The sequence below is a fragment of the Danio rerio genome, chromosome 1 (genome assembly GCF_049306965.1).
Source record: "Danio rerio strain Tuebingen ecotype United States chromosome 1, GRCz12tu, whole genome shotgun sequence".
Taxonomy (NCBI): domain Eukaryota; kingdom Metazoa; phylum Chordata; class Actinopteri; order Cypriniformes; family Danionidae; genus Danio; species Danio rerio.
In genome coordinates this window covers 60,852,445-60,875,309 of record NC_133176.1, presented here as the reverse complement: position 1 = coordinate 60,875,309, position 22,865 = coordinate 60,852,445, and the positions used below count along the sequence as shown (strand labels likewise).

Genomic DNA, 22,865 nt, shown 5'->3' with positions numbered 1-22,865 from the left:
ACACATTTAGCTGCTAGAAGTTAGTCAGATCACGTTTATATGTTCTTCTTAATGCCAACTGTGTAAATAATCATCGATGAGATGCTTATGATAAGCCGTTGTTTGTTTACGTTCGTGTGCCTGCACACGCACATATTATGAACATCTCGACATGCGAAAGTGATCCTGAGAAAGTTGTTCACAATATTGATCATCCACAGAGTTTGTAATTTAGTCAAATGTTTACAAACACAAGCGCAGCCGTTTAAAGCTCATTTGTGGTGAATGATGTCAGAATTTACCGGTATTTTGGAATGGATGTGTGAATGCTCTTTTCCGGAAAATTTCCGTAACGTCCTCGCCTGTGTGAACAGCGCTTTTTTCAATATACCGGTAAAGTCTTTCCGGAAATTTTCCAGATATTTACCGGTATCAATGTGTGAAAGGGGCTTTTATCTCTTCTTTGACCGGGTGACCAAAACCCAAATCTGAGACCTTCAGGCTGACCTGACCAATCAGCAGGTTAAAGCTTCCCCGATGTCTGGCCAACAGCCGACTGTCAGTTTGGTGTGTCCCAGCCCTTGATCCCGGCTCACGCTGTGTGGTTTCAGCCATGATTTGGTCATCTGAGACAAATTTTGTGATTCCTAAAAGATTCTTATAACCCTAGTCTAAAATCTGTGGTTCTTGTTTATTAATTTGGCATGTTCATTAGCAGCTGAAACCTGGCTGTTGTGATCAAATTCTCCCTCTGATACCCTCCTCTAAAATATTCAGACTCTTCCCTTCAGTGTGAATCTCTTACGACGAGTGTCAAACCAAGAGCCAAATGGAGCGCAGAACCAATGCGATAACTTCAAAACGTCATGGGTAGATCTGTGATCAGACAGATATCATTTGACAATGAAGAGCTCAGTTTTGCTTTCTCACCTCCTCCACAGCTATTATAGAGGAAACTTGAATGATATCTATATTTACCTTTTCAACTGTGCAGAATCAAACAAGGGCCTCGGTAAGTAGCTTAAATATGATGATGAATATTTCATAGATGCAATTCACACCATTTAATCACTCCATCCTTGTTTTTAAGTTCCACTTTAGTTAATTGACTAGCCCTAACCAACAGAAAATTGGCAATGTTTGTCAAATGCTCAATCAAGCAACTGCTTTCTATTGTTCATTATTAAGTAAAATACACCCAATGATAAACGCATAATGAGAATCTCTACAGACAGATTTAAAATGTCTCTCACCTGAAGTTTGATAACGTCATGTTGACTTGTTAAGACTCTTCAGCTTTAGGCTGTGAAGTTTCATTTCCTCCTGTTGAAATACAAGGTGTTGGCCACATAAAGACCCCAACACTGCTTCTTCCTGGTCATTTCTAGTGCTGTCGCTGCTCATGAATGTTGGTGAAACAGGTAAGGGAGTTAACTTTTTTCTTATGATATATCATTAAATCTGCCGGGATCTTTAATGAAACTGTTGCATGTTGCACAGCTCTATCTGGAAAGTCCTTTACTGGTTGGAATCTAGTTATCGTTTGCACTAAAATTCTGATGGCAGGCAAGCTTCTGTAAATACTCTTAATATTAGTACTGATATTTGTACTTTGTGAATGATGTGAACAGTGTTTTTAAAGTCAAGTCAAGTGCAGTAAAATAGTTATGTAGGTGGAAGTTGAAATTGGTCATCCTTCATGTTTTTATCATTGACAAACCGCTTGTCAGTGTTATTGTTCCTGAAAGGAAAGGATATAAGTCTGCATGATGGCTTTTCCTGAAGCTGAAGTTAACATGCTATTAACTGTAATCTTCTCAACTGTAAAAACATTCATTGAAAAGTATTTAGGGCGAGGCGGTGGCGCAGTAGGTAGTGCTGTCGCCTCACAGCAAGAAGGTCGCTGGTTCGAACCTCGGGTCAGTTGGCGTTTCTGTGTGGAGTTTGCATGTTCTCCCTGCGTTCGCGTTGGTTTCCTCCGGGTGCTCCGGTTTCAACCACAGTCTAAAGACATGCGGTACAGGTGAATTGGGTGGGCTATATTGTCCGTAGTGTATGAGTGTTTGTGTAAATGTGTGTGTGGATGTTTCCCAGGCATTGGTTGTGGCTGGAAGGGCATCCGCTTTGAGTATACTTTGAGTATGTAAAGCTCTGATACACTGACTAAACGCAGTTGTGGTTTGTTTGTTCGTAAGAGACGAAGTTACTGACCTCCAAGCTTGTGGCCTTCAGATTAGCTCAAGGATAGTGTGGAGAGCTTTCGATATATGCTTGTATGGCCGAGCAGATGCATCAAGCCTTACATCACCAAGTGCAATACAAAGTGTAGTATGCAGTGAGGTAAAGCAAGCCAGTAACTAATGCAATTGAGATGGGTTCTCTGGAGTGACCTGAAAATTCTTGCCTGACATCAGTAAAGTGTAAGGGCCAGGCCGCACCAAACCCTGATAGTTCGTAGGTTAGGCTTGTTGGTTCGGTGTTTACCACACATTGGCTCTCATCTGGTTAATATCTGAGCTCATTGGCCAGATTCAGCTTGTTGGATCGGTATCAGAAGAGAGTGCTCCAATTGTTTTTCCAGCAATGAATCAGAGTGTGAGTGTGATGTGGCGAGTAAACAATTCAAGAAGGATCACAAAGAGGCCGGCTGTAATTCCACTACATTTCTCAAATGTTTGCAAACGGTACGGATTATTAGACTATCAGACATATTTACAGGAGCGAATCCCTCTGTGGTGAGAGACAATAATTGTGATAATCATACTGAACGCTGCTTTGTCTGTGTGCATAGGAAGTTTGCAGAATGAGAAAACAGACACTGCCTGTTGTAGACACATCCTCTTGCACAGGTGCAGAACGTGGCTCTCGCTTCAGTCTGCTTTTGTTCTTTTCCTGTGTTCATGTGTAGCTTTTTGGTCCCGACGTGATCCAACACAAGATGACAACACAGTTGGGTTGCATTGGTGCTAGTTGTTTGGCATCGCTTAGGTCTATCCCGGCCTTAAGGTTAAGTGCGGGAAAGCAAACTCCAAAAATACATGGATGAGGAATTTGGTGCAGAGAAGCTGGATTGGCCTACACAAAGTCCTGAACTCCTTTGAGTTGAATGAGACTGTCAGACCTGACAAATGTGCTTGAATGAAAACAATCCTGAACTCTAAAACTTTCTGGAAAGCCTTCTGAGAAGACCTGAAGCTGTTCGATGGGTGTCAGACTCCATGTTAATTGTAAAATTATATTATTGTAAAATATTACTTCCTGCAGATTAAGCTTGGGGTGTCATTATAGTTCATCTGCATGTAATGGCTGATGTCCCAAAACTAATACAGTGTAGGTCAACCAGATTCACCAGTCTTAAAGCTCGTGCACATTGGGACGCTTTTTGCTCATGTTTTCTGTCGATGTTTAACACCTCATGACTAAATACAGGGTGCCAATGTGATCATGCATACCAACACGCAAAACGGCAAGCACAAAAGCGAAATTTCTAAAGAAACGCCTCATGCTCGATTTTTTGTTTTGACGCACAGTGTCAAAGCCTTCTCCTCCAATCAGATTGGCACTTTTGTTCATGTGTATGAAGCTGCTGAAGTTAATGTAAGCAGCACTTGGAGGAGCTGGAGCTGCTGCTTCGGCCATGCTCGTTCAAATCGCCAGTAACTTTAACAACAATCGTGTCAACTTTCTGCCTTCTTTCTCTGTGTTACAAGCGGGTGTCAGAAGCTTAAAGTCGTGTAGCGCCATCTAAAGTCAAGGAGTGATTTTGCATACTCTTCAGCCTGACGGCAGTGAAAAATCGATTGAGTTTGAATCTGGAAAAACGTCTCAAATTGCTGACGATAAACGAAAACGAAAAGCGTTCCGGTGTGCACGAGCCTTTAGGCATTTTAAACCATACCTATCTTTGTTTATAAATGTAATATACGTTCATTATGTGCTACTTTTAGAGTGTTTTATCATGTCCCTACTGGAAAAAAACTGCTTAAACCAGTCTAGGCTGGTTGGCTGGTTTTAGCTGGTCAATTTGGCAAGTTTTAGAGTGGTTTTGGCCACTTCCGGGTGACCGGCTGGTTGACTAGGTTGGGAGCCCAGCCAAACCAGCTGTGTCCAGCTTAAACCAGACTGGTCAAGCTGGTTTTAGCTGGTTATTTTCCAGCCTGACCAGCTAAGGCCAGGCTGGAAATGGCTGGAAACCAGCCTTGAAGTGGCCAAAACCCTTCTAAAACCAGCCTGGTCAACCAGCTAAAACCAGCAAACCAGCTTAAGCTGGTTTAAGCTGCTTTTTTAAAGCAGGGGTGTATTAGACAATAAACGAGTTATGGCAATGTATTCTCTGTCAGCATCTGTTTTTCTCATTACCGTTTGTACTAAACAGGAAAACAAAGATGAGAGCATTATCTAGCTTAACCACATAGTGTTTCTAAAATAGTCGCAGTGAGTGTAGCTAAACCTCAACAAAAAGCAACACCAGGACTAACAGGTACCAAATAATGCTTTCTACATTTTTATTCTGCCCTGAACAATTATAAATAAACACAAGTTTAAAACTATGTTCAAAGAAGCCTGTGTGTGTGTGTTGTAGGTGTTGCTATGGTGATGTTGATCAGAATGGCTCCTCTTCCTCTGATCTTCCTGTTTGCTGTTCACAGTGAGTCACTGCAACAGTTCAAAGAGAGACTGTATGCTGAATTTAATGCACAAGCTGATGCCAGTTTCATCACTATGAACTCTGTGTTTGCAGTGGTTTCTAGTGCTGATTGGGTTGTGAATTACAACCCCTTACACATCTGTGCACTAAAAGACTCATCAGTGATAATGAGCTGCACTTTTAAATACCCTACTGGACATCAGATCAGGAAAGTGTTCTGGAACAAAGACCTTGCAAAACATGGAGAAGAGCTTGCAGATCTATCTGAGGACCCTGAATACAGTCAGAGGCTTCAGTATCTGGGAGATAAACAGCAGAACTGCACCATCAGACTGAGTCATGTGACAAAGAAAGATGAACGTATGTATTATTTCAGAATCATTACTGATAGAACTGACGGAAAATGGACTGGTAAACCAGGAGTGCGTCTCAATGTCACAGGTGACTTTCCTGAGGTTTCTCTCTTCTTGAATAATAATCAGTGTATGAGAGCAGCACTAGATATAATGTGTGTGTTGAGTTCAGATCTTCAGCTGGAGTCTCCTGCGAGAGTGACAGAGGGAGATTCAGTCCGTCTGACATGTAGAAGCAGCTGTAAACTGACTGACACGCCAACATTCATCTGGTACAGAAACTCACACACATTGACTGAAGGAACTATTGGAAACAAACTCATCCTTGATCCAGTGACAAGAGAAGATTTAGGCCGATATAGATGTGCTGTAAATGGACACACACTCACATCACCTGATGTCTATCTCAATGTCAAGTGTGAGTACAGATTTATTGATCATTAGTGTTCAGTTCTCTAGATCCTGTTTGAACTCATTTAAATATTTGGTTTTGTATATTTTAGATCCACCCAGGAATGTCTCAGTGTCCATCAGTGGATCTGGTGTAATAATGGAGGGAGATTCAGTGTCTCTGAGCTGCAGCACTGACTCAAACCCTCCTGCAGAAATCAACTGGTTGAAAGGAACAAAACATGTTAAACATGGAAGAAACTTCCGCATCTCAAAGATCAGCTCTGATGACAGTGGAGAGTACAAGTGTAGCGCCTTCAGTGAAAGTGGAGATAAATACTCTGATCCTGTGACTTTAGATGTCCAGTGTGAGTTTATGATCATCTGTACACTTTTTTTTCTGCAACCTTTTGTTATTTCAATCAGTTTTTAAAGGGTCACGAAACACCAAAACACATTTTTTGAGCTGTTGACAGTCGTATATGTGTCCCACACTGCTAAAAACACTATTAGGACACCTATATTTCACTAAAAAGTGTAAATTGGTTGTTTTTGCGTTATTTCAAGCAAATTTGTACTTCCTGTTTGAAACGAATTTTTGAAGCTGCGTCACGGTCATGAGATAATAGCGTGTATTCCAGCGTGCAGACTGGGCGTCTGTGCCAGAGTGAGTCTTATTACGTCTTACAGCCTGCTGCATTAATGCATGAGTAAGGCTTGGTTCAAACCAATCAGCGCGCTCTATTGTGCAACTTCATTAATATTCATTAGTGTCACCGTCTTTACACCACAGAGACGCCACGTTGTGTTGGCAAAACAAGCGTGAAGTGTTGCTTTTACAGTTTGCTGCCATTAAGTTTCGTTTTCATTTTCTCTCTGTGAGAGCTCATCTGGATCACGTGTGACAGTGTACGCGACGCGCGACAACAATAATTTACGCGTCTAAGGGGGATTATTGTTTACCTGAGAGCTGTTCTCATCTGCAAACGCTGAAATCAGGATTCCGGATGTAGTCTTCTCTTCATAAAGACGCGGCTCTAGTTGCTGGTGATTGTCCTGTCTCTACAGATTTGGTAAGTGAGGGACCAGTGCTCTTTGTATATTCAGTTTGTTCGTATCGAATTAAGTTAACTATTGCATTGAGTGCAAACATGTTAGCACCGCATTTAGTGAACGGAAAAACACACGCGGCTTTCGGACGCTACCTGCCGTGTGCATCTAAGTTTCCGGTAAATGCGGAGTTTTTTTTTCTCTCATTCGCCGTGCGCTATCAAACATTGCATGAAAAATACACGCTTAGAGCAGATCCTCGAATCAAATATCTCGTTTGTCGCGAGGGGCATGAATCAATTCCCTGAATGAAAGAGCCAAACTGCAATTAAAGTCCAACATTTAATAATTTAGCAAATAATTCGACTACAGATGTCCATGTAGGTTAAACACCATCCCTTTCTCCTGTGTATTTTGACTGAAACTCGCGCGTGCCCAAATAGACACTCCCACACCATCCCACTTTAGTTCCTCCGACACTCCCCCCTAAACAGAGCTAGACACCCCCACTTTTCTGACTTTTTCCAAAGTAGAGGTGTGAAAACACCCTGCTGAAACGAGGGGGTTTCATGGCCCTTTAACATCTATACTTAATGGTACATTTGGTCTATTTTAGACCCCCAGGAGCATCTTAATCACTGAAATGTTGTCTGTAATGCCACATTTATTGCTAACTATATCAACATTCTTCTGTCCTAGATCCTCCAAAGAGCGTCTCAGTGTCCATCAGTGGATCTGCTGTAATAGTGGAGGGAGATTCAGTGACTCTGAGCTGCAGCAGTGACTCAAACCCTCCTGCACAGAACTTCAGCTGGTTTAAAAGAGAAACATCTGGAAGATCTGGAGGAATCTTCAACATCCCAAAGATCAGCTCTTATGACAGTGGAGAATACAAGTGTATAGCCACAAATGTGCATGGATGGAAATACTCTGATCCTGTGACTTTAGATGTGCAGTGTGAGTTTAAGAGGATGTGTACATTGTTTATGGTCTGTATTTTTTCTTTGCATTGTTTGCAATATCTATAAATGTAAATTTTAGACCCCCCCAGGAACGTCTCAGTGTCTATAAATGGATCTGCTGTAATAATGTCTGGAGATTCAGTGAGTCTGATGTGCATCAGTGACTCAAACCCTCCTGCTCTGAGCTTCAGCTGGTTTAAGGAGAATCAAAGCTCAGCTGTTGGATCTGGACAGAGTTTCAGTGCAGTACAGAGTGGACGCTTCTACTGTGAGGCTCACAATCCACATGGAGCTCAGAGATCAGACGCCGTCACTGTCACTGTTAAAGGTAAAGCAGCTCATTTACTTACTCATAAAGTGAACATGTGCTGATGTTTTACTCTTTCGTCTGCTGTAGGACATTCGCTGATATTATACGCATCTATTGGAGTGGGTTGTGGAGCTGCAGTTGTCATTATGATGTTGCTGATTTGGTGAGATGTGTTCAGCATTTAACTGTAGTCTAGTTGTCATGAAAACACTACCATAAATGTTGATTTTGTAGTAAGATTTTATTATTGGAAATAATACAAGAATAACAACATACTCTATACTGGTATTTAACATATTCACTGTATTTAAAGCATGAGCAGGATGAAGAAGAGACATAATACAGAGAAGTCTCAGGTGAGAGAATCTGTAATTAGTAGTTTATTGATCAGGGAAGGTTAGTCATTAATATCAATATCTATATAATTCTGAAATGTTCATAAGCACTGATTTATTTTGTGTATGATGTATTTTTCTTCATTGCCAAAGATGAATGAGTCCAGACCTCATCATGACACAAGCAATTATTACTGCGATAATTCGACTGACTCTGAGTATGCAAATATAAGTGTAAGTTATTTTTTTTATAGTTTTAAACCACTGATGTGCACTTTATCAGTTATTAGTTATGTGTGTTTTTCTTTCATACTGAAGATGAAGACTTTTAAACCTCATCATGACACATGTACAGACTCTGATGATGATTTCACTGACCCTGTGTATGGAAACATAATGGTAAGTTATATATTGTTTTCCACTATTAGTGAAGATGATATCTACACTGCAAAAATGCTTTTTGTCTTGTTTCTTGTCCAGATATCTAAACACTCTTAAATCAAGCAGAAATTTCTAGACAAGCTAAACAAATTGTCTTGTTTTAAGATATAATATGCCAAAATTAAGTGAGTTTTTCCTTAAAACAAGTTAAATAATCTGCCAATGGGGTTAGCAAAATAATCTTAGGTCAAAAGGAAAAACAAGATTATGTTGCTGACCCCATTGGCAGATTATTTTGCTTGTTTTAAGGAAAACCTCATTAAATATTGGCATATTATTTCTGAAAACAAGACAAAAATGTTTCGCTTGTCTAGAAAATGCTTCTTAATATAAGAATTTTTAAATATTTGGACTAGAAGGAAGACAAAAAATCTAAATAAGAAAAGCATTTTTGCAGTGTAATTATTAGTTATTTTCATCTTTAATCACACTAATGAATCAGTCCAGACCTCAACATTACAGATGCAAAGCTTGAGATGCTGTTGACTGACACGGCATATGAAAATAATAGCATTATAATTATTGTACTTTGGACGCCGATTTGGTTATCATCATAGAAATGGTCAATTTGTGGTCAATTAATAATGCTTTAGTTTGAATAATATAGTTGTTGTCTTAGGTAAGGATGTTAATAATTATCTTTGCAATTGTTTTATATTGTTGTGGACTGATAAAATTATTCTCATGTTTATTCTCCGTTATGACAGTATGGGTGCTGATGCAGCTGCCGGTGTAGTTTTCTGTACTGTTGTAATCCTACAATAACTGGCCACTTTATTAGGTACACCTTATTAGTACCGGGTTCTAGTAGCATTCAGAAATGCCTTAATCCTTCATGGCAGAGATTCAACAAGGTGATGGAAATATTCCTCAGAGATTTTGCTCCATATTGTCATGATAGCATCACACAGTTGCTGCAGATTTGCCGAGTGCACATCCATGATGCCAATTTCCACCACATCCCAAAGGTGCTCTATTGGATTAAGCTCTGGTGACTGTGGAGGCCATTTGTGTACAGTAAACTCATTGTCATGTTCACCAGCCTGAGATGATTCATGTTTTATGACATGGTGCGTTATCCTGCTGGAAGTAGCCATCAGAAGATAAAGACACTGTGCTCATAAAGAGATGGACATGGTCAGCAGCAATACTCAGGTCGGCTGTGGCGTTGATGCTCAATTGGTACTAATTGACCTAAAGTGTGCCAAAAAATATCCCCCACACCTCCACCACAAGCCTGAACCACTGATACAAGGCAGGGTGGATCCATGCTTTCATGTTGTTGGCACCAAGTTCTGACCGTAAATCTGAATGGAGACTCATCAGAGCAGCAACGTTTCTCCAATCTTCTATTGTCCAGTTTTGGTGAGTCTGTGTGAATTGTAGCCTCAGTTTCCTGTTATAAGCTGACAGGAGCGGCACCCGGTGTGCTCTTCTGCTGCTGTAGCCCATCCGCCTCAAGGTTGGACGTGTTGTGTGTTCAGAGATGCTCTTCTGCAGACCTCGATTGTAGCAAGTGCTTATTTGAGTTACTGTTGCCTTTGTATCAGCATGAACCAGTCTGGCCATTCTCCTCTGACCTCTGGCAACAACAAGGCATTTGCATCAACATATGTGCCACTCACTGGATATTTCCTCTTTGTCGGACCATTCTCTATAAACCCTAGACATGGTTGTGCATGAAAATCCCAGTAGATCAGCAGTTTCTGAAATACTCAGAGCAGCCCGTCTGGAAGCAACAACCATGCCACATTCAGAGTCACTTAAATCCCCTTTCTTCCCCATTCTGATGCTCACTTTGAACTGCAGCAGATCGTCTTCGCCATGTCTACATGCCTAAATGCATTGAGTTACTGCCATCTGATTGGCTGATTATAAATTTGAGTTAATGAGCAGTTGGACAGGTGTACCTAATAAAGTGGCCAGTGGTGTATAGTTGTTGCTTAGATTGATCAGTGGTTGAAGGAAGTCTGGAATAACTGCAGTGTGTTCATGTGATGCTGGTGTTGGAAATGCATCACTGAGTAATGGAACACTCTCTTTTTTTATTGTTTTGGAAATAGGCACATTTTGCAGCCCTCCTAGAGTTAAACAGTCGAGTTTTTCTATTGTTGAATCAATTCAGATGAGCACTTTAGCTTAGCTTAGCATAGATTGTTTGGATTAGCATCTCTGTCAAAAATGACCAGGGACTCAGTGATGTTCCTGTTTAATTAAAACTTTGCTTTGAATGTTCTCTGAATATGAATGCTCTCTTTTTCTTATATAGAGTTTGAGTTTGAATTGTTTATTATGAATAAGTTTTGTTGTAATGATATTGATGATGGGGTTTTATTTTGTCCGAGTGTTTAATGCTGTTATGTTGTCCTTTTCTCTCTCTCTGCAGATCTCTGAATATTCTCCTTATTAGCAGGAATGTCGTTCACTTGTTGAATGAAGCAGCAGATGTAAAACAGCAGAGAGTCAGGCTTTTCCCCAGACAACATGTGGTTTAACTGTTTAAGTCTGTCGTGTCTTTGTAAATACATTAACATTAGTGTGTGAAACAGCACATGTGGAGTGCCATTTATCCGGTTTTACCTCTTTCTAATTTTGCTTCTGTTTTTATTAGTCAGGAAGAGAGGTGACATAATTGTTCTCAATTTCATATTTCTTTTGTTATTTGAATTCTTTCAGATACATCTTGTTAAGTCATTTTAGCCTCTCCATCTTTTCATGATTTGGTTTGAAAATCTGTAATTATTTGCTGTATAATTTCTGGTGTTTTAATAAAATTATGAAAATGTATTTCTGGTATTTGGTTTCTTTTTCTTATACAGAGGGCTGGATAAGACAATATCAATGTCATTAACATTATACCCACCCTAAATAGCCTATCTCAAATGTTTGTTTGCTTATCATAAATTGCAAAGCATTAACTGTAATGTTATTGTTCTGCATTTTAGTACTTAATCATTGATAAACAGCAGTATGTTCAGAGATTGGTACATATGTGCTTCGTACAAAACTGATTCTCTACACTAATTATGCTGATTAATTGTGTATAAAAACACTGTGAGCCTGTCCTAGAGAAGATATTATACATATCTGGTTTGTCTGCGCCACCTGCTGGTCACCTTGTTTCAATGCAATATAATTGTCTTTATTCTAAAATGATTAAAAAAATCTAAATAGTCATAAAAACAATCCACATGACTAATAAATTATACTGATATGAATCCCTACTATCAGAATCTGTCAAGCAAACTCGTTGACTTAATTTATTGGTGCATTTTCTCTTAAAATATATTCCTCTCAGAGCGGCGTGGTCACATGACTCCCGGGAGCGGTTGTCATCATCTCCCAAAGGTGGCATTTTTAAACGGAACGTCAATATTATCGTTGTTTTGTTTACACTTCTAAGATTGTGAATGTGTCGGTTCCCTGGCTCCAAAGGTCGTAAATAAACCAGTGATCGTGTTCAAGAGTTCAGCCATCCATGCTGAAAAATCCAGCTGAAACCAGCCTAGGCTGGTTGGCTGGTTTTAGCTGGTCAACCAGGCTGGTTTTAGAGGGGTTTTGGCCACTTCCAGGCTGGTTTACAGCCATTTCCAGCCTGGTCTAAGCTGGTCATGCTGGGAGATGACCAGCTAAAACCAGCTTGACCAGCCTTGCAGACTGGGAGCCCAGCCAAAACCAGCTATGTCCAGCTTAAACAGGCAGGTCAAGCTGGTTTTAGTTGGATTTAGCTGGTCATTTTCCAGCCTGACCAGCTAAGAGCTCTTTGGTGCACTTTGGCGAGAACTTTTTTTTACCGGAACTAATAAGGTAAGTTTCATAATAAAAGTCTGTCAGTATGAAGCACACAATTTCAAAATAAAATCCACTGTAATACATTCGAGCACCATTCAAACCTATTACGTTCCCTTACAAAATAAATTTTAAAATAGGCCATTTACAAGCGCAGAACCAATGCGATAACTTTAAGACATCATGGGTAAAACTGTGATCAGGCAAATATCTATAGCTTGACAATGATGAGCTCAGGCAGTTTTGTTTTCTCACCTCATCCACAGCCATTACAGAGGAAACTTGATCTATATTTACCTTTTCAACAGAAGAGAAACAAACAAGGGCCTCTGTAAGAATAAAGAAGCCTAAATATGATGACTGTTTCATCAATGCAACTCTAATTTTTAATCGCTCCATCTTTGTTTTTAGGTTCCAGTTTATTTAATTACCAATTTGCTCTTGGTTAGGCTAGTCAATGTTTGGCAAATGCTCAATCGAACAACTGCTTTCTATTGTTCATTATTATTAGGTAAAATACACCCAATGATAAACGCATAATGAGAATCTCTACAGATTTAAAAATGTCTTACCTGAAGTTTGATAATGTCATGTTGACTTGTTAAGACTCTTCAGCTTTAGGCTGTGAAGTTTCATTTCCTCCTGCTGAAATACAAGGTGTTGGCCACATTAAGACCCCCACACTGCTTCTTCCTGGTCATTTCTAGTGTGGTCGATGCTCATGAATGTTGGTGAAACAGGTAAGGGAGGTTTTTTTACCTTTTTTCTTATGGTCCCTGCTAAAAAATCCAGCTTAAACCAGCCTAGGCTGGTTGGCTGGTTTTAGCTGGTTGACCAGGCTGGTTTTAGAGGGGTTTTGGCCACTTCCAGGCTGGTTTCCAGCCATTTCCAGCCTGGTTTAAGCTGGACATAGCTGGTTTTGGCTGGGCTCCCAGCCTGGCTAGGCTGGTCAAGCTGGTTTTAGCTGGATTTAGCTGGTCATTTTCCAGCCTGACCAGCTAAGACCAGGCTGGAAATGGCTGGAAACCAGCCTGGAAGTGGCCAAAACCCCTCTAAAACCAGCCTGGTTGACCAGCTAAAACCAGCCAACCAGCCTAGGCTGGTTTAAGCTGGATTTTTCAGCAGGGGTATATAGTATTAAATCTGCTGGGATGTTTGCTGAAACTATTGGATGTTGCACAGCTCTACCTGGAAATATGTCCACTAGCAAGTACTTTACTGGTTAGAAACTAGTGATAGTTTGCACCAAAAATCTGATGGCGGGCAAGCTTATGTAAATACCCTTAATATTAGTTGAATGATGTAAAAAAAAAAAAAAGTCAAGTAAAGTGCAGTAAAATAACTGAAAGTTATGAAGGTTGAAGTTGAAATGGGACATCTTTGAGTTTTTATTGTTGACAAACCAGCTTGTCAGAGTCATCGTTCTGCAGGGAGAAGACTGAGGCCGACATGATGGTTATGAAAAGCTCCAATACAGTGAATAAATGCAGTTGTGGTTAAAAGTCGCTTTTTCCATTGGTAAGAGATGAAGTTACAGACCTCCAGACTTGTAGACTTCAGAATAGCTCAAGAATAGCTTCCGATATATGGTTGTATGGCCGAGCAGATGCATCAAGCCTTACATTAACAAGTGCAATACAAAGTGTGGTATGCAGTGAGGTAAAGCATGTTCGCAGTTGAGACATGTTCTGTGGAGTGACCAGAAAGTTCTTGCCTGACTGCATTGTGCCAAATGTAAGGGCCAATACACACCAAGCCCTGATGGTTAGCCATTGGGCCTTGTAGGTTAGGCTAGTTGGTTTGTTGTTTTGGTCACACTTTACAATAAAGTTTATTAGTTAATGTTAATTAATGCATTTACTAACATGAACAGTGAACAATACATTTGCTACCGTATTTATTCATGTTAGTTAATGAAAATCCAGTAGTTCATTGTTAGTTCATGTTAACTCATGGTGCATTAATGTTAACAAGCATGGACTTGGATGTTATTAATACATTAGTAAATGTTCAATTATGATTAATAAATGCTCTACAAGTGTTGTTCATGATTAGCTCATGTTAGTAAATGCATTAACTAATGAACCTTATTGTAAAGTGTTACCAAAATAAAAAAGCTGAACAATCACATGTACATCAGTGTTCAGTGTTAGACATTGTAAATCATGCAAATCTTTGTTTATAAACTAAATGAACTTTTGTTTTCTGCTACTTTTATTAAGTGGAGGTTTTGTATCTGAGTGTTTATCGTGTGTTTAAGACAAAGAATGAGATACGGCAATTATTACTCTCTCAGCCTCTGTTTTTCTGCCACTCTTTGTACTGAACAGGAAGACGGAGATGAGAGCATTATCTACAGCCACACAGTGCTTGTAAAATAGTCACAGTGAGTGTAGCTAAACCTCAACAAAAAGTAGCATCTGGACTGAAAGAGACCTAATAGTGATATCTTCATGTGTGTTCTGCCCTATGCAATTAGAAATGAAAACAAGTTTAAAATAATGATTAATGACAACTCAAAAATAAGACAATGTGTGTGTGTTGTAGGTGTTGCTATGGTGATGTTGATCAGAATGGCTCCTCTTCCTCTGATCTTCCTGTTTGCTGTTCACAGTGAGTCACTGCAACAGTTCAAAGAGAGAATGTGTGCTGCATTTAATGCACAATTCATCACTATGAACTCTGTGTTTTCAGTGGTTTCTAGTGCTGATTGGGCTGTGAATTACAACCCCTTACACATCTGTGCACTAAAAGACTCATCAGTGATAATGAGCTGCACTTATAAATACCCTACTGGACATCAGATCAGGAAAGTGTTCTGGAACAAAAACCTTGCAAAACATCGAGAAGAGCTTGCAGATCTGTCTGTGGACCCTGAATACAGTCAGAGGCTTCAGTATCTGGGAGATAAACGGCAGAACTGCACCGTCAGACTGAGTCATGTGACAAAGAAAGATGAACACAAGTATTATTTCAGATTCACTACTGATAAAACAAGAGGAAAAGGGACTGGTAATACAGGAGTGCGTCTCTCTGTCACAGGTGACTCTCCTGAGGTTTCTCTCTTCTTGTGGTCATTATGTAGAATAATAATCAGTGTATGAGAGCAGCACTAGATATAATGTGTGTGTTGTGTTCAGATCTTCAGCTGGAGTCTCCTGAGAGAGTGACAGAGGGAGATTCAGTCCGTCTGACATGTAGAAGCAGCTGTAATCTGACTGACACACCAACATTCATCTGGTACAGAAACTCAGAGAGATTGACTGAAGGAACTATTGGAGACAAACTCATCCTCAATCCAGTCAGAAGAGAAGATTTAGGCAGATATAGATGTGCTGTAGATGGACTCACATCACCTGAGGTCTATCTCAATGTCACCTGTGAGTGCAGATTCATTGATTTTTAGTGTTTAGTTCTCTACTGGAGATTCTGTTTGATTAAAGATTTGGTTTTGTTCATTTTAGATCCTCCAAAGAGCGTTTCAGTGTCCATCAGTGGATCTGCTGTAATAATGTCTGGAGATTCAGTGACTCTGAGCTGCAGCAGCGACTCAAACCCTCCTGCACAAATCTTCTGGTATAAAGGAATAGAATATGTTGAATATGGAAGAATCTTCAACATCTCCAGGATCAGCTCTGATGACAGTGGAGAATACAAGTGTAGAGCCTACAGTGAAAGTGGAGATAAATACTCTGATCCTGTGACTTTAAATGTCCAGTGTGAGTTTATGATCATTTCTACAGTTCATTGTTTTAAAAAAGCCTAATAAATAATAATTATAATATTTATCTATAATAACTTGTAAATTTGGTCTTTTTTTAGACCCCCCCAGGAACGTCTCAGTGTCTATAAATGGATCTGCTGTAATAATGTCTGGAGATTCAGTGAGTCTGATGTGCATCAGTGACTCAAACCCTCCTGCTCTGAACTTCAGCTGGTTTAAGGAGAATCAAAGCTCAGCTGTTGGATCTGGACAGAGTTTCAGTGCAGTACAGAGTGGACGCTTCTACTGTGAGGCTCACAATCCACATGGAGCTCAGAGATCAGCCGCCGTCACTGTCACTGTTAAAGGTAAAGCAGCTCATTTACTTACTCATAAAGTGAACATGTGCTGATGTTTTACTCTTTCGTCTGCTGTAGGACATTCGCTAATATTATACGCATCTATTGGAGTGGGTTGTGGAGCTGCAGTTGTCATTATGATGTTGCTGATTTGGTGAGATGTGTTCAGCATTAACTGTAGTCTAGTTGTCATGAAAACACTACCATAAATGTTGATTTTTTTAGTAAGATTTTATTATTGGAAATAATACAAGAATAACAACATACTCTATACTGGTAACATATTCACTGTATTTAAAGCATGAGCAGGATGAAGAAGAGACATAATACAGAGCAGTCTCAGGTGAGAGAATCTGTAATTAGTAGTTTATTGATCAGGGAAGGTTAGTCATAAATATTAATATCTATATAATTCTGAATTGTTCATAAGCACTGGTTTTTGTGTGTGATGTATTTTTCTTCATTGCCAAAGATGAATGAGTCCAGACCTCATCATGACACAAGCAATTATTACTGCGATAATTCGACTGACTCTGAGTATGCAAATATAAGTGTAAGTTATTTTTTATATAGTTTTAAACCACTGATGTGCACTTTATCAGTTATTAGTTATGTGTGTTTTTCTTTCATACTGAAGATGAAGACTTTTAAACCTCATCATGACACATGTACAGACTCTGATGATGATTTCACTGACCCTGTGTATGGAAACATAATGGTAAGTTATATTTCGTTTTCCACTATTAGTAAAGATGATATCTACACTGCAAAAATGCTTTTTGTCTTGTTTCTTGTCCAACTATCTAAACACTCTTAAATCAAGCAGAAATTTCTAGACAAGCTAAACAAACTGTCTTGTTTTAAGATATAATATGCCAAAATTAAGTGAGTTTTTCCTTAAAACAAGTTAAATAATCTGCCAATGGGGTTAGCAAAATAATCTTAGGTCAAAAGGAAAAACAAGATTTTGTTGCTGACCCCATTTGCAGATTATTTTGCTTGTTTTAAGGAAAACCTCATTAAATATTGGCATATTATTTCTGAAAACAAGAAAGAATTTTTAAATATTTGGACTGGAAACAAGAAAAAAAATCTAAATAAGAAAAGCATTTTTGCAGTGTAATTATTAGTTATTTTCCACCTTTAATTAGACTAATGAATCAGTCCAGACCTCAACTTTACAGATGCAAAGCTTGAGACGCTGTTGACTGACCCGGCATATGAAAATAATAGCATTATAATTATTGTACTTTGGACGCCGATTTGGTTATCATCATAGAAATGGTCAATTTGTGGTTAATTCTGTGGTTAACCCGGTGTGGTCTTCTGCTGCTGTAGCCCATCCGCCTCAAGGTTGGACGTGTTGTGTGTTCAGAGATGCTCTTCTGCAGACCTCGATTGTAACGAGTGCTTATTTGAGTTACTGTTGCCTTTGTATCAGCATGAACCAGTCTGGCCATTCTCCTCTGACCTTTGGCATCAACAAGGCATTTGCGCCCACAGAACTGCCGCTCACTGGATATATTCTCTTTTTCAGACCATTCACTGTAAACCCTAGAGATGGTTGTGCGTAAAAATCCCAGTAGATCAGCAGTTTCTGAAATACTCAGAGCAGCTCGTCTTGCAGCAACAACCATGCCACGTGTAAAGTCACCCAAATCCCCTTTCTTCCCCATTCTGATGCTCACTTTGAACTGCAGCAGATCGTCTTGACCATGTGTACATGCCTAAATGCATTGAGCTGCCCATGTGATTGGCTGATTAGACATTTGAGCTGTTGGACAGGTGTACCTAATAAAGTGGCCGGTGGGTGTATAGTTGTTGCTTAGATTGGTCGGTGGTTGAATGAAGTGTGGAAAAACTACAGTGTGTTCATGTGGTGCTGGTGTTGGAAATGCATCCCTGAGTAATGGCATTTTACAACTCTCCTAGAGTTAAACAGTGGAGTTTTTCCATTTTTAAATCAATTCAGATGATCTCTGGGTCTGGTGGGAGCACTTTAGTTTAGCTTAGCATAGATTGCTTGAATTAAAAGTCTCAGTAATGTTCCTACTTAGTTAAAGCTTAGCTTTGTGAATGCTCTGAATGTGAATGCTCTTTATTTCTACAGAGTTTGAATTATTATGAATAAGTTTTGTTGTAATGATATTGATGATGGGGTTTTATTTTGTCCGAGTGTTTAATGCTGTTATGTTGTCCTTTTCTCTCTCTCTGCAGATCTCTGAATATTCTCCTTATTAGCAGGAGTGTCGTTCACTTGTTGAATGAAGCAGCAGATGTAAAACAGCAGAGAGTCAGGCTTTTCCCCAGACAACATGTGGTTTAACTGTTTAAGTCTGTCGTGTCTTTGTAAATACATTAACATTAGTGTGTGAAACAGCACATGTGGAGTGCCATTTATCCGGTTTTACCTCTTTCTAATTTTGCTTCTGTTTTTATTAGTCAGGTTGAGGTCAGATAATTGTGTTTACTCTCATATTTCTTTTGTTATTTGAATTATTTCAGATGCATCTTGTTTAGTCATTTTGGCCTCTCCATCTTTTCATGATATGGTTTGAAAATCTGTAATTATTTGCTTTATAATTTCTGGTATTTTAATAAAATATTATGTAAAGTATTTGGTTTTTTTTTTTTATTCAGAGGACTGATTAACTTTATATCCACCCCAAATATCTCAAAAGTTTGTTTGCTTATCATAATTAGCAAAGCTGTAATTGTAATGTTGCTAATGTTTTTTCTGTATTTCAGTACTAATTATTAATAAACAGCAGTATGTTCACAGATTGGTAGGACATATAGGCTACGCACAAAATGTGTAGATTCTCTAGTTATGCTGATTAACTGTGTATTAAAACATTGTGAGCCTGTCCTAGAGAAGATCTTCTCTTCTTATCTGATCTGTTTTTGCCACCTGCTGGTCACCTTGCTTCAATGCAATACAATTGTCTTCCTTTCCAAACCCTACTGAAAAAAACAGCTTAAACCAGCCTAGGCTGGTTGGCTGGTTTTAGCTGGTCGACCAGGCTGGTTTTAGAGGGGTTTTGGCCATTTCCAGGCTGGTTTCCAGCCATTTCCAGCCTGGTCTTAGCTGGTCAGGCTGGGAGATGACCAGCTAAAACCAGCTTGACCAGCCTAGCCAGGCTGGGAGCCCAGCCAAAACCAGCTATGTCCAGCTTAAACCAGGCTGGTCAAGCTGGTTTTAGCTGGATTTAGCTGGTCATTTTCCAGCATGACCAGCTAAGACCAGGCTGGAAATGGCTGGAAACCAGCCTGGAAATGGCCAAAACCCCTCTAAAACCAGCCTGGTTGACCAGCTAAAACCAGCCAACCAGCCAAGGCTGGTTTAAGCTGGATTTTTCAGCAGGGAAATGATTCAAAAATCTAAATAGAGGTTAGCGCGCCGACTTATGGTGCAGCAGCACGTCAGGGCATCGCGAGTTTGGGTCACCCCCCAACTTTGCTTCCTGTCTCATTACTGTCCAATCTAATAAAGGCAAAAAGGTCAAAAGAAAAAAGAAAGAAAAAGAATAGTCATAAAAATAACCCTCATGACTAATAAATTATACTGATATGAATCCCTACTATCAGAAATGTTTAGCAAAATCGTTGACTATTAATTTATTGATGCAATTTCTCTTAAAATGTTTATTCCTCTCAGCGCGACGTGGTCACATGACTCCCGGGAGCGGTTGTCGTCATCTCCCAAAGGCGCCATTTTAAACATGAACTTAAAATTAAAAGTTAATCATGACCTGCTTTATCTGTCAGTTCGTCAAGGTGCTGAGAGAACAAGGATTGCAGTGGCATGTGGAGGATTATTCATCAGCATGCTACTCCTTATAATGCAAGTAAAATTAAGAACATAAACACAACTGGCTGTCACACTAATGCAGAATGATATCTTATTATATTATTATTATCAACACAGTTAGTGCATTGTGTTTATTTTTTGATGACAGTAGGCCACCTAATATAAAGTGGGATCAATAAAACATATTATTGTACTCAGCTAGAATGTAAAAGTTACCCTGCTGAAAAATCCAGCTTAAACCAGCCTAGGCTGGTTGGCTGGTTTTAGCTGGTCAACCAGGCTGGTTTTAGAGAGGTTTTGGCCACTTCCAGGCTGGTTTTCAGCCATTTCCAGCCTGGTCTAAGCTGGTTAGGCTGGGAGATGACCAGCTAAAACCAGCTTGACCAGCCTAGCCATGCTGGGAGCCCAGCCAAAACCAGCTATGTCCAGCTTAAACCAGGCTGGTCAAGCTGGTTTTAGCTGGATTTAGCTGGTCATTTTCCAGCCTGACCAGCTAAGACCAGGCTGGAAATGGCTGGAAACCAGCCTGGAAGTCGCCAAAACCCCTCTAAAACCAGCCTGGTCGACCAGCTAAAACCAGCCAACCAGCCTAGGCTGGTTTAAGCTGGATTTTTTAGCAGGGTACCTGGGATAAAGAGAGAGAAGACCAAGAGCTTAATGAAGCCAGAATAATAAAAGGAGAGACTAAAAAGCCTGAGCAACAGATCTTTTATCTCTTCTTAAACCAGGTGACCAAAACCCAAATCTGAGACCCTCAGACCAATGTGCTGGTTAGAGCTTCCTCAATATCTGACCACACTGTAAACCACTGAAATAAACAGAAGTCAAGCCTATACCTGTTTTTTTTATCAGCACTTCTGTGCCTTTTGGAAAACTAAATGATACTTATGGTAATTTTTTTATTTAATTTTTAAAATCTTTTTGCAATGCTAACAATTTCCTTTGATGATTTTCATCTTTCTTTGAAAGCCTTTCACTTTCATTAGAATGTTTCTCTGTTTTTACCCAGTTTGACCAGCAGATGTCCTCAGCGAGAGGTGTTCCCCTAGCATCATTTACACCAGGGGTACTCAAACTTTTCAGCCCACGACCCCTAAAATAACAACTCCAGTGACTCACGACCCCCACTGTGCTTGGAGGTGGTTATAATCAAACGATTATTGCGCACAATGGTGCACACACACCAAAAGGAACTATATAAACATAACAGTGGCGTAGCGCAAAATGCGGAGGCCCCCCTGCAGGGATCGCCTACGTCATACGTCAATTTGCATATCACTGACGTCATCACGTTCTACCATTGCTGTTTGTTTAACAGCCTATGGTTAATAAAGGGGTATTTATAATTGCACTACACTTTATATAAGCATGTTTATTTAACTAAATGTATTGCTGTTTGAATACAGTATGTCATTATAGATGTGTAGTGAATGTGCAGTAATCTCATATGTAATAAACTCAGACAAGTTCAGAAACTGTCACTAAAATATCTGTGATTGTGAACAAAAAAAGAATAAACGGTCCAATTAAATTGTTAAAAGAAAGGAGAAGTAGATCGGTTTGACTGTACAAGGGAAATACCTTCACACTGCCTGTGCTAAATCATTTGTCGTCGGTACGCAGAGGGGGGATCTGCTCTCGGGCTGCAGGTGGGAGAGGCTGCTGTAGAGGACTGACTGGGCCGCCTGTCAGTGCTGTGAGGCGGTGGAGGGGCCGGCGGCATCACACGCAGCTCGTTGAGGAGAGTAGGGACGGTACAGTATGGACAAATGACAGTCTAAAAAAAATCTCTAATAACACAGAAAAAAGTCGCTAGATTTGTCGCTAGGGGGTCTGAAAAGTCGCTAAATCTAGTGACAAAGTCGCTAAGTTGGCAACATTGGCGGCAAGCAATCAGAATGAAGTAGTCCACCGTTTGAGAAGTGTTCAGAGAACACAGACCTGTGAACTTTGGTTCCGACCACAGTTGTGCCCAAGAGTTTGATTATTGCGGTTGCCGGATTATCAATTCACGAGTTCACACTTGCATTCGTTTAAGTATAAAGCATATTTGGCGTGCTGTCCGGGGGGAGGGCTCTGAGCTCGAGGAGACACCCCAACTCGAGTTATTCCCCTTATCAGGAAACAAAGAGCAGTTGGGATTCGAGCGAAGTATCTAGCCCGGCCCCAGAGCGCTCCCCCCGGGAATGCAATGCAAGAGGTGAGGTGACGGGGTGGTGGAGGGATGCTAAAGTCGTGAGATGCTGCAGGTAAGACAGCTTTGGTATATATAGGCGTTGCTCAGAAACTGATTTGATGATGGGATAATTGTCAATGACGTATTCGATACTGAAACTTCTGTGCATGCTCCTCCCGAAATTTGTTTACAAACATCACTTATTGAAAATCGCGACGACGCGGGGCCCTCTAATTACCCCCCTGCGGGCCCGTCCGCTACGCCACTGAAACATAAGCATATTAGCAACACAAAAAAGTGCAACAGTCTAACAACGATATATTTTTCTATAATCATTATTCATTTGTTAAATTTAATATTAACCTCACTTAATGGGAATGGTGAGCACAATGTTTATAGCACAAGACTATTCTTGGTTTAATTTTAGAGACTTGAAGCCACTTGGAGATCATCCTCCTTGTTTTGTCGTGGCCTTAATTTTTAATGTATGTGAGTGCCATAAAGGTGTAAAAGTTTAAAATTGTACCGCAAAATCAATCTGCTGCCCCTAACGCTATTG

General features: G+C 40.0%; 2 protein-coding genes across 4 annotated transcripts; both read left to right on the top strand.

The window, feature by feature from the left end:
• The first annotated feature begins 1,252 nt into the window (after positions 1 to 1,252).
• Positions 1,253 to 11,252, top strand: LOC103909463 (B-cell receptor CD22-like). Of its 3 annotated transcripts, none has more exons than XM_073907798.1 (13): positions 1,343 to 1,400; positions 4,355 to 4,459; positions 4,562 to 4,627; positions 4,721 to 5,068; positions 5,153 to 5,398; positions 5,484 to 5,738; positions 7,120 to 7,377; positions 7,462 to 7,710; positions 7,780 to 7,855; positions 8,006 to 8,048; positions 8,181 to 8,261; positions 8,346 to 8,426; positions 10,855 to 11,252. In XM_073907798.1, the coding sequence occupies exons 3-13, from the start codon at positions 4,570 to 4,572 to the stop codon at positions 10,876 to 10,878; spliced, it is 1,719 nt and encodes a 572-aa protein (XP_073763899.1). In that variant the 5' UTR covers positions 1,343 to 1,400; positions 4,355 to 4,459; positions 4,562 to 4,569; the 3' UTR covers positions 10,879 to 11,252. The 3 variants fall into 3 exon arrangements, with proteins under 3 accessions (XP_073763895.1, XP_073763899.1, XP_073763906.1); XM_073907805.1 differs by lacking the exon at positions 1,343 to 1,400 and adding an exon at positions 1,950 to 3,185; XM_073907794.1 differs by lacking the exon at positions 4,355 to 4,459 and having other exon boundaries at positions 1,253 to 1,400.
• Positions 11,253 to 12,896: 1,644 nt separating this feature from the next.
• LOC110439930 (B-cell receptor CD22-like) lies at positions 12,897 to 18,935 on the top strand. The gene is made up of 11 exons (XM_068220926.2): positions 12,897 to 12,997; positions 14,805 to 14,870; positions 14,952 to 15,299; positions 15,398 to 15,637; positions 15,722 to 15,976; positions 16,080 to 16,328; positions 16,398 to 16,473; positions 16,620 to 16,662; positions 16,792 to 16,872; positions 16,957 to 17,037; positions 18,537 to 18,935. Exons 1-11 carry the CDS (start codon positions 12,973 to 12,975, stop codon positions 18,558 to 18,560), a joined length of 1,488 nt encoding a protein of 495 aa, XP_068077027.2. The 5' UTR covers positions 12,897 to 12,972; the 3' UTR covers positions 18,561 to 18,935.
• The last annotated feature ends 3,930 nt before the right edge of the window (positions 18,936 to 22,865 follow it).